Source organism: Theileria annulata, chromosome 4, assembly GCF_000003225.4.
Source record: "Theileria annulata chromosome 4, complete sequence, *** SEQUENCING IN PROGRESS ***".
Classification (NCBI taxonomy): Eukaryota; Apicomplexa; class Aconoidasida; order Piroplasmida; family Theileriidae; genus Theileria; species Theileria annulata.
In genome coordinates, this window is record NC_011098.1 from 215,585 (window position 1) to 230,460 (window position 14,876).

Genomic DNA, 14,876 nt, shown 5'->3' on the forward strand with positions numbered 1-14,876 from the left:
TTCCTCTTATTCTTGTGTGTTTGAGTTAAATTATAGTTAATTATATGAAATGTTAACTATTCTTAAATTGAGTAAATTATTCTCAATGTGTACTATAAATATTTATAATTATATCCCAACATTCCTACACATATTTTTTACACATTTCATAAATATTTCCTTATTTATTATTATATTATTATTATATAACTAATATTATATAAGTTTATATATAAGTTTGTGTATAGTTGATTTTTATATTATTAGACATGTTAATATTAATAGTTCTACGTGGTTTCAAAGGTCTAATAGACATTATATACCATTATTATATACTTTTGATTAATATATAATTTATAATATTCTATAAATATAAATGTGTAAACTCGTAACTATAAGAAGCAAATTTGAGAAGATTGAGGAAAATTTATTTCCTCTAACCCGATCAATTTTTAACATTTATTTTTAAAATAGCTATTTTTCTAATTATTTCCCCATAATTTTATTTATTATTAATTAATATATATTATATGTTAAGATATTGTATTATAATTTGATTTTTATTATTTGTTGAGAGATTTGTTTTCCATCTTCCTAATCTTAATTCTGTACCAACAGCACAAATTAATATATTATTAGAATATTGTATTTTAAAATCATTTATACTTCCTGGAAATGTTAATTTATTCAATAATATTAATTCACATTCAGTAAACTTATTATTAAATTTATAATTAAACAATATTAATTCACCTGAACTTGTAGAAACAAATATAATCTCATTATAGTGTCGAATACAATTAATATTATCTCCAATGATTTCTTGTGTAATTGGATTTTTTAATTTTGAATTGTAAATTAATAAAATTCCATCATCTAATCCTACTGCAAATATATAATTCGGTTTCTCTAATATTATACAACAACATTCTGCATTTTGTGATCTTTCTATTGGTATTTTATATACCATATGTGTTCCAGTATTTGTCTAATCAAATATCAACATAGTCTAAACATATACACTAAATACCTCTAAATACACCTAAATTAGGCCTTAAATACTCTTAAATACTCGTAAATACCTATGGTACTTGAATATTGTAGACTACTTAACTAGTGTAGGCTTATACTATAGCTAGGGCTTAACTACTGTTAACTACTTAATAGTCTTGATAGGCCTTAAGTAACTAAAAGCCTTAATAGGCTTAACTATCTAAAGGCCTTAATACCTAGAATATACTAGTACTCCCAAATAGGCCTTAAATAGCTATAACTCTAAATAGCCTTAACTACCTAGTAGGCCTTAACTACCTAACTACCTCTTAACTACTCTAAATACTCTAAATATAGTTTGTAATAACTATAACTACAGTATTACATTCCATAATCTTACAGTACGATCCGAAGCTGCTGAAAGAATTTTAAAAGATTCATTAGTGAATGAAATAATTTGTTCATCAGGTTTATCCAATAATATTGTGTCTAAATAATTAACATTTGATGTATGTCCAATTAAATTATGTATTGGCATTTTTAAACTTCTTAAATCCCATACACGAACTTTATTATCATAACCACAACTTATTACTTGATTATCATTTATATATTTTACATAACTTACCATACCATTATGTATTTTATTTTTTATACCATTACCATTAACTATATTACCATTAAATATACTACCGTTAAGAGTATTAACATTAGTATTATTAGTGTTGATGGGAATAAGATGTAAGTAACCTATGGAATCTGATGTGATGATTTGATTATTCAAAATATCAACAGAAGTTAAATTAATATGTTCTGATAGATTAAATTTATTTATACAAATTAGTTCAGATTCAGTTTTTTGATGTAATAGTACTGTAGAATCTTTACCTACAGAACATATCTTATCATCTTCTACAGCAACACCTGTTATACAATTTTTATGACATCTTTTACATAATCTTGATTCCATCCTAATACTATTTATAATATTTACATAAATATATAATGATAATTTTATTAATAATTAACCCTATAATAGTGTTGTATCATAATGAATAATGTTGAAAAGTTGATTGTAATTGGTAAATCTGGAATACATCTTTTAGATTCTAATGGTAGAATTGATCAAACAATTTCTAATGTAATTTATATAGTTATAATATTGTAATAGGAGAGTATGATAAGTGATGTGAATGGATGTGTTATATCAAAGAATAAGTTATGTATTTCATTATTAGAAAAAGCAAAATTGATTTTTATATCTCAAGATCAAATTTTTAGAGCTTCAGTTCCTGAATTGGTATTAATACTATTGAACAAGATTTAGTTATTTAGTCCGATAGTTATCCCTGGGCCTACTACTCGTATTAAATAGTTTAATTTTTTATAGATGACATCTATTGAATGTTCTAATGAAGGTGAAATATTATATTGTGGTTCTAAATCTGGTAAACTCTACGTTTGGAATGTATTTTTCTATTTATCCACTAATGAATTAGCTATATACCTCTAGGGATTAATTAGCTATACCCTTCCAAGTACTTAGTTGGCTCCCTTTCCGGTAGTACACTCCATACCCATAGAATTAGCTCCCTTTCCCTTAGTTACGGTGCTTGGTCAAGCAGATCCAATAACTGTATAAATAGAAAACCTCTTAAAGAACTATATAGAAGATCTCTTTAGGGGTAAAAACCCCCTTCGGGGGTACCGCTTGACCAAGCACCGTAACGGAGTCATCTACCTCTAGGACTACTTAGTTATATCTATACTTTTACTCCTTAATAATATATTAGATGAGAGATGGTAATTTGTTATATTGTGAACAAATATTTTATAATGAAGTGACTGATTTGAAGTTGGATGAACTTGAGAGTTCACTCTTACTATCTTCTTCAAATGGTGATTTAACTCTTATTAAACTCATTGATCTTTTCACTAATAATTTGAAACTTTTACATTTTCTCGGACATACTACACATATTCTTTCTGTATCCAATTATATTCCAATATTCAATCTAAATCAACTGGTTAAATATTGTGTAGGTTAGTAATAAAAGATTTGGTCTTAATAGTATATCATTTTTAAGTGTATCACGTGATAGGAATTTAAGACTTTGGAATGAAAATTCTACTAATTCCATTAAATCTTTACAACTCAATTCAAATCCACTAAAACTCTATTCTGTATATTACTTATATATTTCCTACTATCAGTAGATTAGTTATATATTTCCCACTTATACCATCATTGGTGTAGTTATATTTTTCCTACCTTACCAGTGAATTAGTTATATTTCTCCACTTGTTACACCAGTAGATTAGTATAGTTTAGGAGAGATTATGTAATTTGTGATGATGGTAATTTGATAATTATAAATTTAAAAGAATTTGAATTGGAATATATAAAATTACATTCGTAAGTTTTTATTTATTTATTTTCTTTAGTGGTCCAATTTTTTCTTTTATTGAACTTGAGAATTTTAATTTTATTTCTTTTTCATTTGATGGTTTTAAAATTTGGGATTCTCAATTTATTCTTTTATTACAATATAATACAAGTATGTTACGGTCCTTGGTCACACGACCACAACTGACTTAGTTACCCCTTAAAGGGGCTTCTTAACCCCCGAAGGGGTTCCTTTAGCTATATAGCCCCTTCGGGGCTTCTAATGAGTTATCCTAGCATTAGTTATTTAGTACTTAGCTATCCTATTCTGCTTGACCAAGCTCCGTAACGGAGTTATACCCCTTACTTGATTACTCATTTGTTGATAGATTTGAGTATAAATCATATGTTTAATATTAAAGAAATTCCAAAGTGTAATTATAAATTACAATTACTAAAATTAAAACTACAAAATAATAATCAACACACAATAGAAATCTAATCTACTAATCTATTCCTACTGTACTTAGTACCCTAATATACCTACTATCTATTCCTACTGTACACAGTACCCTAATATACCTACTATCTATTCCTACTGTACTCAGTATCCTAATATACTAATACTAATACTCGTATTGTACTTAGTACCCTAATATATTTGTATATGTGTAAATTATATTAATATTTAATACTAAATTATGGTTTGGATTACATTATTGTATAATTGGTGGTAATTGTCTTCTACAATTTGGACATTCCATTTTTATAGTTGTCCATTCCTTCAAACAATTGTTATGGAAAATATGATCACAAGGTGTTAAACACCAATCTCTAAACATTATATAAACAATATAGAAAGTACTAAATATAAAGAATAATAAATAGGTAGAGTACTATATACCTAAGTAGCATATACCCCTAAGTACATATAGTACTTAGACTACCTAAATAACCCTTATATACCAAATAACCCTTAACTACCTTAACTACCCTTAACTACCTTAACTACCCTTAACTACCTAAATAGGCTTAAATAAGCCTTATATACCTAAATTACCCTTAACTACCCAAATAATCCTTAACTACCTAACTACTCTACTAACTATCTAACTACTCTTAGACTACTATACTCTATACTACTGTAGCAAGCACCGTAATGTGAAACTTACTTATTGGAATATAAAATTTGATACATACAAATATTACATTGTTGTAAATCATCTTGCATGATTTTAGTCCATGGTCTCATGTAAGAATAAATTTTAGGTAATATTGGCCAATTGAATAAATATCTGGCACCATATAACCTTTGTATTAAAATTATAACAATTTGTAATAAAGATAATAATAATATTATATATACAAGTGTAGCATTTGTATTAATATTGTCACCATCAAATCGATCAAAATTAAAGACATTATCTTTGAAATAGAAGATATAAAATGGTACTAACATTTTCAATACAATCATTACCAATATGAAGAAATAGTTTAAAGAATTTTTCTGTCCATTCCAGACATCTAACATTATTTGTGGTACCCAAACTAAATATACTACACACACCACAATTGATTTATTATTATAATAATAATACCAAATTATTATCAATATGGTCATAAAAGTAAAATAATACCTAAATCATCCATAAACAGGTGTTAATAACTAAGATAGATTAGGTATATAACTACTACTCTAAGGAACCCCGTAAGGGGTATAACTAACTACTTTCATAAGGATATATAACTAAGTACACCAGGGAAAGGGAGCTAAATATACACTTTTGGTAGTATAAAAAAGAGAGCTAAAAAGTGTATACCTAAGTAATCCTAGGGTATATAACTAAAGAGCTCCGTTACGGAGCTTGGTCAAGCAGTACCCCTAAGAGATAACTAACTACACTAGATAACTAGGATAACTATAGAAGGCCCTTCGGGGCTATTGAGACTATTGATGTTGGACTAGTCACCGTGGACCTCACACCGTAACGTACCTATAAAAAATACTAAAAGATTTTTGTAATGTATTCCATCCTTGTCTAATTTGATAAGAATGACTAGAACGCCAAATAAGAATAATAAAACTATGTTGTATAACAGTAAGTAGAAAGAATTTTAAAAAAAGCACAAGAGTAAAATAAATTAAATTGGAAAAGAAAATATTTGAATGAAACAAGAGTAAGAAAATTTCAAAAACTTCTTGAAATGTCATTAAACTAATTGTCATAATACTTATTCGATTATATTCTGATTGTGAATTTATAGCTTTAAATTGTTTATTATATAATAATACTTCTATTAAACTCTTTATTATATATAATATATATATTATATTTATACCACGTGATAATATACTCATATCTTTCTCTATACATTTCATTTTTATTCTTATATCCACATCATTACTATATAATTCTCCTTCTATTTTTTCATAATTCCGTGTAGTATATTGATTATTCATAGATGTATGTTGATTATCAGGAGATTTAAGTTGATTATCAGGAGATTTAAGTTGATTATCAGGAGATTTAAGTTGATTATTCATAGATGTATGTTCATTATCCAGTGATGTATGTTGACTATCGGGTGGTTGTTTGGAATGGGTATTAGTATGTAATAATTGTATAGGATTAAAATAATCTATTAATATATTATTATTACCATTAATATTATCTATAATCTTAACTTCAACATTATTCACTTCTAAACCATTATTAATAAGTATATAGTAGTCTAAGGTATCTAAGGGTATTTAGGGTATCTAAGGGTATTTAGGGTATTAGGGTATTTAAGGCTTATTAGAGGTATTTAGGGTATTAGGGGTATATAAGGGTAATTAAGGTTAATTAAGGGTAATTAAGGGTAATTAAGGCCTATTAACTACTTAAGGCTATTTTAGGGGTATTTAGGGCTATATAAGGTATATAAGGGGTATATTAGGTATTTAAGGCTATTTTAGGGGTATAAGGGTTTAGGGTTTAGTGTATACTCGTAACTTAGGGTTTTACTAACTAGATTTGTGTAAACTCGTAACTTAGGGTTTTAAGTATATATGTGTATTAATTTACCTGTATTATTATTATTGAGTAGATAATTAATATCATCAATATTATCATCAATAGTAGTTTTGGTATTGAAGAAATTATGTGTTGAGAAGATAGAAAATGGATTATAAAGTGATATATCAAAATTTGCAATATGTTCATATTCATTTTGTACATATTTCCTCATATTTATTAAATAAAATTCATCCAAATCTCTACTCGATATTTTTCTATCCATATTATCCATACTATCCATAGTACTATCCATAGTACTAACTGTGGGATTAGTCATAGGATTATCCATACCACTAGTACTCTTATCACTAGTTCCCATACCATTACTCATACTCATACTATTGAATAATCTTATTATAAGATTAAAATTATGTATATTACCTAAATGTGAAAATTCATTCCAAGTATTTAATCTTATACTATTTATTAATTTACCATTATTTATTATTGATATTCCATCATTCTTAATTAGATTTACCTTGTTAATTGGATTCCCCTTATTAATTAGATTCCCCTTAATTGAATTTGTATTAATAAAATTTGGTATAAAATCATTGAAATAAATATTATTTAGACTACTATTTAAAGTATTTGGTGCGATATATATTAAATTTGATAATGAGATGATGATATTGGAATTTTTATGCCTAGAGGAGAAGAAATGTTTATTTTTCCAAAATTGATACCATTTACCTTGATAATCAGTTTCAAATAATAAACCAACATATATTCTATAAAAACCATCCAAATTTACATCTTTCAATAATATTATCATATCCATTAAACCATCTATACATTCTTTTGTATCCTTAGTAACGGTGCTTGGTCCAACGGCACCAGTATTAGTACCAGTAGTATTCTTAGTAGTATCCACAGTACTATTAGTATTGTTAGTATTCATAGTAGTATCCACAGTACTATTAGTATTGTTAGTATTCATAGTAGTATCCTTAGTAGTAGTATTAGAAGTGTTGAGACAAATGGAATATGTACCATGATAATAAGAATTAATTAGTGATAGATTATAAAAATTAATATTATCAGGATCATTGTATGGTAGAAAATTAATAATGAAAAAGAAAACAAAAACTACCGAGAGGAAAAAATAAAAAAAAAACTTTCTTCTTAAACTTACACCTTCTAAACTTGTTATTTCCAATTCTACACTATTACTATTTATACTATCAGTATCCATAATTAAATATACTTTTTATTATTATTGTTATTCATATTGATTCCTAAATATTTGAAAATTGTGTTTAAATGTTGTTTAGAAAGTTTAATTTCACCTCTTTCAAACTTTTCAATATCACTTGATAACACTAAAATATATCATATTCAATAGAAATAACTTAAAAAATGAATAATAATTAACTAGATTAGCTAGAAAAAAATAAATGTCAAAAATTGATCGGGTTAGAGGAAATAAATTTTCCTCAATCCTCTCAAATTTGCTGCTCCTAAACTACTTACTCTACTACTTAACTATTATTACTCGTATAAGTATATAAGTATAATTAGTGTTATGAAATAATTAGATATGAAATGTGTAAAGGGTTACAGGTGTGTTTAGGATCATTATGAAGTGAATTAATAACAAAAGCTAAATTACCTCTACGTATTCTTTTCCACCATCTAAAACATTTTTTAAATCCATAACCATATAACTTTACCAATTAAATAGTAAATAGTAAACTAAAAATTACAAATGGTTGATAATATGATTAAAATATTGTATACCTGAAATATTCAACAGTTTTGTGTATAGAATTATTTGTAAATAATTTAAATCCTTTATTTGGTCTTGGTTGTGTTCTACTTCCTATTCTAAAATGACTCCTTCCCCACCATTGCTTTCCTAACACATTTATTCCACTTTTCACCATAAATATTATTAATATATATTTAATTATTAAATTAGTATTGATATTAAATAATTGTGTAAATATTTGTGGTGTAGATTATATTATATTATCCATTACTATACTTAATATTTCACCATTTACATTATTACTATTAATTGTGTTAATATTTGATGTAATTTCTATATTCTTATTTTCTTCATTATTAATTATCCACGGGTGTGTTGTGATGTGTTGTATTGATATACGTTTACTCGGTTCGATTTGTAACATTTGTTTAATTAATTTAACAATTTCTATACTTTTTCTACTAGGAAATGTCAATTTCGTAGTTAATATTTTGTTCAGTACTGATTTGACATTATCTTCTTTTGTAGTATATGGTAATTGTCCAAATACCATAGCATATAATACTACTCCAAGACTCCAAACATCAGCCTTCTCACCATAGTAACCACATGTACCATCTAACACTTCAGGAGCAGCATAACTCATTGTACCAACAGTCTCAAATAATCTTACATCACTCCGAATCCTTATCGATGCTCCAAAATCACATAATTTCAATTCTAAAGATGAATAATTGAGTAGTTAAGTAGTTATGGAGTATAGTTAAGTAGTCTACAGTAGTCTAAATAGGTAAGGATTTGGGTGCAGCAAAAATTGATTGAGAGGAAAATTTATTTCCTCTAACCCGATCAATTTTGGACTTTATTTATTTTTAGTTAATTTTCCTAATTGTTTTCTCATAATTTTTCATAATTTTAGTTAACTACTTAACTTACTGTTAGATTGAATGAGTAGATTTTCAGGTTTGATATCTCTATGATAGATATTATGTGAGTGTAGATATTTTATAGCGTTTAAAATCATCTTGAATCCATTTCTAGCTCTTTCTTCACTTATTGAACCATTTCTTCTAATAAATGTAATTAAATCACCTCCTGAGCAATATTCCATCACCAACACTAAACTACGTCTTGTCTCCAATATCACATTAGTTTCAACTATATTCTCATGCTTCACACTATAACTTATCTCCAATTCATCTCTACAATATTTTATCAAACATACTTGAGTAATTACGTAACGGTGCTTGGTCAAGCGGTACCCCCGTAAGGTATATAACTAACTACTGACTAAGCCCCTGAGGGACTAACTACCCTAAGTATATAACTACTATATAACTAAAGAACTATATAGAAGACCCTTCGGGGGGTTAGGGAGACCCTTCGGGGATAACTAAGTAGTGGTTATTGGAGCTGCTGGAGCAAGCACCGTAACGGGATACCTAATTTTAGTATATGTATGAAAATCAAGAGTTTTATTAATAAATTTCAATGCAAAAAATTTCCGTTTATCATCAAGAGCCAAATAAACTTTACCAGAAGAACCTTCATTAATTAAACGTAATATCATATAATTTCTTATCATCATAAATTGTATACTTCTACATACATATCCATATCCACTCATTAATTCATTACTCAAACTATTCTCATGTCCACTCATTAGTTCCTTATTTTCATGTCCACTCACTACTTTATCATCTCTCTCATGTACAGTCACTAATTTCTTATTACTATTTTCAACATTTGGTTTTTCAACTTTCTCCACTAGTTTAGTATTAATTTCATCTTTAATTTTTGTTTTAGTAATTTTATCTAATTTACGATTTTTGATTAATTTCTTATTAAGTCTACACATTCTAGTGAAGAAATTTGATTGATTATAAAATAGTTTCAAGTTATTTGAAATTTGAATCAACTCTTTAAATAATACATTTCCTTTATTTATTCCAATCTCAATACATTCATCAAATTCATTACCAATCTCTCCATTCAATATATTACAACCTAATCCATTATACAACTATTACTATACAACTAACTACATAACTAGTGGTATATAACTAAGTATATAACTATTAGTATATAACTTGATAGAAATTTAAAAGTTTCTTGTATATTATCATTTGATTTTGATATTAATCTTATAACCTATAGAACAATGTATAAATATGTCACTGATACTAATCTGGAATAATACAGATAACTACATATCTTCTTTATACTAGTGATTAACTTCCCAAACGGTTATAAGATCAGTAAGTTTATTAAATTCATTAGGTTTAATGAATTCAATATTAATATTTAATAAACCACTAAATTGTCCATTCCAAAATTTACATTCAGGTCTTTCCTTCATAATACCGACCACATTCTACTATACTTAAGGCATATTATGAAGCTATATATATTATGAATAATAATGTAATAATAAAGTTATAAGATTAGTTCATTTGTGTTCTTTATGTACAAATTGACTCAATGTTCACAATTCATTAAAATATTTCAATACATCTTTATCCACATCTTTATCCACAACTTTATTTGTATAACCATTCACTGGATTTTGTTTATAATTTTTTAAATTTATTTCAAATTCTTTCTTTTCCTCTTCATCAGAGTGATCTTCCTCATTTTCCTTTTCCTCTTCCTCTTCATTTACGTCTTGGATATTTGGATTAGAAAGTTTATTGGTAATATTAACAATATTATAAAGTGAATTATTATGTTGTATTGTTAATTCTGAAATTAAATCATTTATACATTTTGTTATAGACATTTTATCATTAATACTATTCACAGTGTTATTTCTATTCACAGTGTTACTTTGTATTTTGGTATTTTGGATATTATAGAATTTAGAATAAAATAAAAGTTGTTCTTGTGTTATTGTCTTTAATGGTCTTAATACAATTATACCATTAACTATATTAGTACACTCTATAGTCATAGAATTAGCTCCCTTTCCGGAGGTACACTTCAGACCCATAGAATTTGCTCCCTTTCCCATAGTACATTCCATAAGGGTAGAATTAGCTCCCTTTCCCTCAGTAACGGTGCTTGCTCCAATGGTACCACTATCCTTACTACTATCCTCAGTACTAGTACTAACCTCAGGTCCATTACTGGCCGTAGTACCAGTCACCGTAACGGAAGTATTAATAATATTAGTATATGAAGTTGAATTGATTATAGATTCTGATAATCCTAAACAAGTTAATAATAAAGTTATTTTACATATATCTTCAACACAGTCAGATAATAGTAAATAAATATTATTTGAAAAACTTTTAAAATATTTATTTATATTATGATATAATAATTTATTCCAAATTATTGTACTCAAATCTGGATTTTTTTTTAATTTTTTATAATTTTCTCTCAACTCATGACATTTCTCATGACATTCTTCACAAACACGTGTATTTAGTATTTCAGAGTGTAAGAAGTAACAAAAGTTAATATTAATGATGGTGAGGTAATTATTAAGTTTGTATGAACAAATTGTTAAAGATTCAGATTTATGAGTAATTATTACTGCAGTAAACTTATTTAGAATTGATATAACAGATTCTATTAATTCATTTGAATTTTTAATAAAATCATAACTTGATTCTTGTACATTTATTATCGTATTTAATATTAGATCATCTGATTCCAACATATTCTTTATATCCACCGTTACGGTGCTTGCTCCCACGGCACCAGATTCCTCAGTACCAGCCCTGATAGGGGCTTCCTTGCTACCGTTAATATCATTAGTACTAACTCTTTCAATATTATTACTTGACTCCCCAGTTTTAGTTACAACAGCAATTTCATTCAAAATTTTCTCACTAATACACTCCATACCGGTAAAATTAGCTCCCTTTCCAGTATCCTTATTATTACTAGTAGTACACTCTATGGCTGTAGAATTAGCTCCCCTTCCAGGAATATTAGTAGTACTATTAGTAGTATTACTATAGTATGATTTTGAAGGTGAGTGTCGACTAAGATTCCTTTGTATCATTAAATGTAATAATATCAATGAATTATCATTATTTAATAATAAAACAATAAATCTTTTAGAATTTGTTATTTTATTATTAGTTTCTCTGGAATCGATGGAATTTTTGTGATTTAATTCCTTAGAATCGATTGAATTGTGATTATTTGATTCCTTAGAATCGATGGAATTCTCTGGATGATTTGATTCCTTAGAATTTATGGAATCTTTGGAAATATTTATAAAACATTTAGTTCTTAAATTTGAACGGAATTTTTTATTAATCAAATTTATTAATTTTTCATCCATATATAAAAATTATAAAATATATTAAATAAAATTACAAATTATTAAATATAAATTACAAAATATGAATAATGAAAAAAATATATTAATTGGAAGATTATGCGGATTAGATTACAAAATGATTGTAAAAATTAATATTTAATCATCATCCTATAAAAAATTTTTAACTAGAAAATTAAACTAACAAACTATTAAACAAATGTACTAACACCAGAATGACTAACTATTAATTGTTTAACTATTAAATGATTAACTATTATATTTAGTAAATGTATTTATGAACCTCGAATTCTTCTTCATCAGCTTCATCAAATTCATCAGAATCTTCTTCCTCTTCTTCTTCTTCTTCCTCCTCCTCGTCATCTTCCTCTTCTTCTTCCTCTTCAGATGAATACTTTTTCTTAGCTACAGTACGAGCTGATTTTCTTTTAGGTTGTTCACTCGAGGCTAATTATTATTTAAATTTTAAAAATTTATTTTATAACTTTAATTTTAAAATAATTAAATGTAAATTTATATTTGAATAAATGATTTAAAAAAGTTACTTTCACTACCCTCATCTTCTACGTTTTCTACATCTTCTACATCTTCTGGTTCTTCTTGCTCATCTATATCATTCATAATTAATACTATTAACTATATACTATCAATACTATTAACTATACACCGTATCTATACTATTAACTATACACCGTATCTATACTATTAACTATATACTATCAATACTATTATATATATTAATCTATATAATAATTAATTTAATATATTAAATAATATTGGAAATATATAATAATAATGTGTAGATATAGTATATTTATACCATCTGAGACACGAGGTCGTTTTCTTTGAAGTTCTTCGTCTGACATTTTGTGTAGATATGAAAGTATTGAGTAGTATACAGGGTACAAAGATGTCCGATGATACCAAAAGTAAAAAAATTATAATAATAATTTATAATCTGGTTAATTGTTTGTAATGGGGTTATATAATTAAATGGGAGATAAAATTTATCAACAATATTATAATTATTTATAGATCCAATATATATAAATTATTATTTAAATGAGATAACTCATATCATAACTATAATTCATTAGATTCCAAACTCTCTCATATATTATACAACACTATACACATTAATACAATTATATATTATACAAATATATATATTATTTTCAATATATAATATATTATTATTAATTTAATAATAATATAATATAATTATATATATTAAAATTGAATATTGATGATATTAAAAATATAATTAAATTACAATTAATAAATTATTTATAATAATGTTATATTATTATTTATTAATATATTTGATAAATTAGATTGTTTATTATTATTATTATTAAGTTTTAAGTTGGATTCTATTTCCCCACAGTTGTGTAGTGATTTAATATATTTCTATACATTTTTATATATATTTTCTTAATATTTTCAAGATTCTTTCTCTTTAATTATTTTTTATATTATTTTATTTAATTCATTATCGTATCCAATTTTTTAATCTATTCTGACCTTAATCTTTATTATGAGGTAATAAATTATATATACTATAATTATATATACTATAATTATATATTATTATTATAATTATTAATATGATGTTTATAGTAAATTGTCTTCGGATAGATTAAATGATGCTGTTACAGCAGTTTTGGAAGGTTCAAAGACCAAAAAAAGAAACTTCACTGAAACCGTAGAATTACAAATCTGTAACCAATTACTTTAATTATTAGTTAACTAAGTTATTCTAGATATTAGAATTTAATTTTATTCCACATCTAAGAGTTATTTACCAACTCCACTATAGTTATCCATACGTCTGTTGAATATTTTGTAGCATTGAAAGATTATGATACTCAGCGTGATAAACGTTTTAGTGGTACGGTAGTATTACAAAATGCACCAAAGAAGAATATGAAAGTTTGTGTATTTGGTGACGCAGTACATTGTGATGAAGCTAAGGCTTTGGGAGTAGATTATATTGATCTTGAAGGTTTAAAGAAGTTTAATAGGAATAAGACATTAGTTAAGAAATTGGCTAACAAATATAGCGCATTTTTGGCTTCACAATCATTATTACCTCAAATTCCCCGTTTCTTAGGACCAGGCCTGAACAAGGCAGGAAAATTCCCTACTCAGCTTCTTCATACTGATAAGATGGAAGATAAAATCAATGAACTACGATCTAGTGTTAAGTTCCAGTTAAAGAAAGTACTTTGTATGGGTGTTGCTGTTGGTAATGTTGAAATGAGTCCAGAACAATTAAGAGCCAACATTGTTCTATCCGTTAATTATCTTGTTTCATTATTGAAAAAAAATTGGAATAATGTTAAAGGGCTTACTATTAAAAGTACTATGGGTAAACCACAACGTATCTACGGTTAATCCATAGAATTAATTTCATACCTACAATAATTATATAATAATTTTATAATATATAGA

At 26.0% G+C, this 14,876-nt stretch overlaps 8 protein-coding genes across 8 annotated transcripts, besides 7 other annotated features; 2 read left to right on the forward strand and 6 right to left on the reverse strand.

The window, feature by feature from the left end:
* Positions 1 to 505: 505 nt before the first annotated feature.
* On the reverse strand, positions 506 to 1,942 carry TA09145 (uncharacterized protein; the record flags this gene model as incomplete). The annotated part of the gene is made up of 2 exons (XM_947705.1): positions 506 to 967; positions 1,373 to 1,942. The coding sequence occupies 2 exons, from the start codon at positions 1,940 to 1,942 to the stop codon at positions 506 to 508; spliced, it is 1,032 nt and encodes a 343-aa protein (XP_952798.1).
* An 81-nt stretch (positions 1,943 to 2,023) lies between these two features.
* TA09150 (uncharacterized protein) lies at positions 2,024 to 3,020 on the forward strand (the record flags this gene model as incomplete). The annotated part of the gene is made up of 4 exons (XM_947706.1): positions 2,024 to 2,113; positions 2,144 to 2,272; positions 2,363 to 2,440; positions 2,766 to 3,020. The coding sequence occupies 4 exons, from the start codon at positions 2,024 to 2,026 to the stop codon at positions 3,018 to 3,020; spliced, it is 552 nt and encodes a 183-aa protein (XP_952799.1).
* Positions 3,021 to 4,526: 1,506 nt separating this feature from the next.
* On the reverse strand, positions 4,527 to 7,612 carry TA09155 (uncharacterized protein; the record flags this gene model as incomplete). Its single annotated transcript, XM_947707.1, has 3 exons — positions 4,527 to 4,882; positions 5,366 to 6,061; positions 6,427 to 7,612. The coding sequence occupies 3 exons, from the start codon at positions 7,610 to 7,612 to the stop codon at positions 4,527 to 4,529; spliced, it is 2,238 nt and encodes a 745-aa protein (XP_952800.1).
* Positions 4,677 to 4,745: a sequence feature (6 probable transmembrane helices predicted for TA09155 by TMHMM2.0 at aa 27-49, 514-536, 549-571, 586-608, 637-659 and 674-696).
* Positions 4,788 to 4,856: a sequence feature (6 probable transmembrane helices predicted for TA09155 by TMHMM2.0 at aa 27-49, 514-536, 549-571, 586-608, 637-659 and 674-696).
* Positions 5,424 to 5,492: a sequence feature (6 probable transmembrane helices predicted for TA09155 by TMHMM2.0 at aa 27-49, 514-536, 549-571, 586-608, 637-659 and 674-696).
* Positions 5,535 to 5,603: a sequence feature (6 probable transmembrane helices predicted for TA09155 by TMHMM2.0 at aa 27-49, 514-536, 549-571, 586-608, 637-659 and 674-696).
* Positions 5,640 to 5,708: a sequence feature (6 probable transmembrane helices predicted for TA09155 by TMHMM2.0 at aa 27-49, 514-536, 549-571, 586-608, 637-659 and 674-696).
* Positions 7,466 to 7,534: a sequence feature (6 probable transmembrane helices predicted for TA09155 by TMHMM2.0 at aa 27-49, 514-536, 549-571, 586-608, 637-659 and 674-696).
* A 114-nt stretch (positions 7,613 to 7,726) lies between the features above and the next one.
* TA09160 (uncharacterized protein) lies at positions 7,727 to 8,303 on the reverse strand (the record flags this gene model as incomplete). The annotated part of the gene is made up of 3 exons (XM_947708.1): positions 7,727 to 7,882; positions 8,016 to 8,052; positions 8,158 to 8,303. 3 exons carry the CDS (start codon positions 8,301 to 8,303, stop codon positions 7,727 to 7,729), a joined length of 339 nt encoding a protein of 112 aa, XP_952801.1.
* Positions 7,748 to 7,816: a sequence feature (1 probable transmembrane helix predicted for TA09160 by TMHMM2.0 at aa 84-106).
* Positions 8,304 to 8,378: 75 nt separating the features above from the next.
* On the reverse strand, positions 8,379 to 9,986 carry TA09165 (serine/threonine protein kinase, putative; the record flags this gene model as incomplete). Its single annotated transcript, XM_947709.1, has 3 exons — positions 8,379 to 8,848; positions 9,065 to 9,330; positions 9,571 to 9,986. The coding sequence occupies 3 exons, from the start codon at positions 9,984 to 9,986 to the stop codon at positions 8,379 to 8,381; spliced, it is 1,152 nt and encodes a 383-aa protein (XP_952802.1).
* Positions 9,987 to 10,613: 627 nt separating this feature from the next.
* Positions 10,614 to 12,425, reverse strand: TA09170 (uncharacterized protein; the record flags this gene model as incomplete). The annotated part of the gene is made up of 1 exon (XM_947710.1): positions 10,614 to 12,425. The coding sequence occupies one exon, from the start codon at positions 12,423 to 12,425 to the stop codon at positions 10,614 to 10,616; it is 1,812 nt and encodes a 603-aa protein (XP_952803.1).
* Positions 12,426 to 12,560: 135 nt separating this feature from the next.
* Positions 12,561 to 13,043, reverse strand: TA09175 (uncharacterized protein; the record flags this gene model as incomplete). Its single annotated transcript, XM_947711.1, has 3 exons — positions 12,561 to 12,572; positions 12,706 to 12,869; positions 12,968 to 13,043. The coding sequence occupies 3 exons, from the start codon at positions 13,041 to 13,043 to the stop codon at positions 12,561 to 12,563; spliced, it is 252 nt and encodes an 83-aa protein (XP_952804.1).
* Positions 13,044 to 14,065: 1,022 nt separating this feature from the next.
* TA09180 (60S ribosomal L1/L10a protein, putative) lies at positions 14,066 to 14,819 on the forward strand (the record flags this gene model as incomplete). Its single annotated transcript, XM_947712.1, has 2 exons — positions 14,066 to 14,127; positions 14,312 to 14,819. 2 exons carry the CDS (start codon positions 14,066 to 14,068, stop codon positions 14,817 to 14,819), a joined length of 570 nt encoding a protein of 189 aa, XP_952805.1.
* Between the last annotated feature and the right edge of the window lie 57 nt (positions 14,820 to 14,876).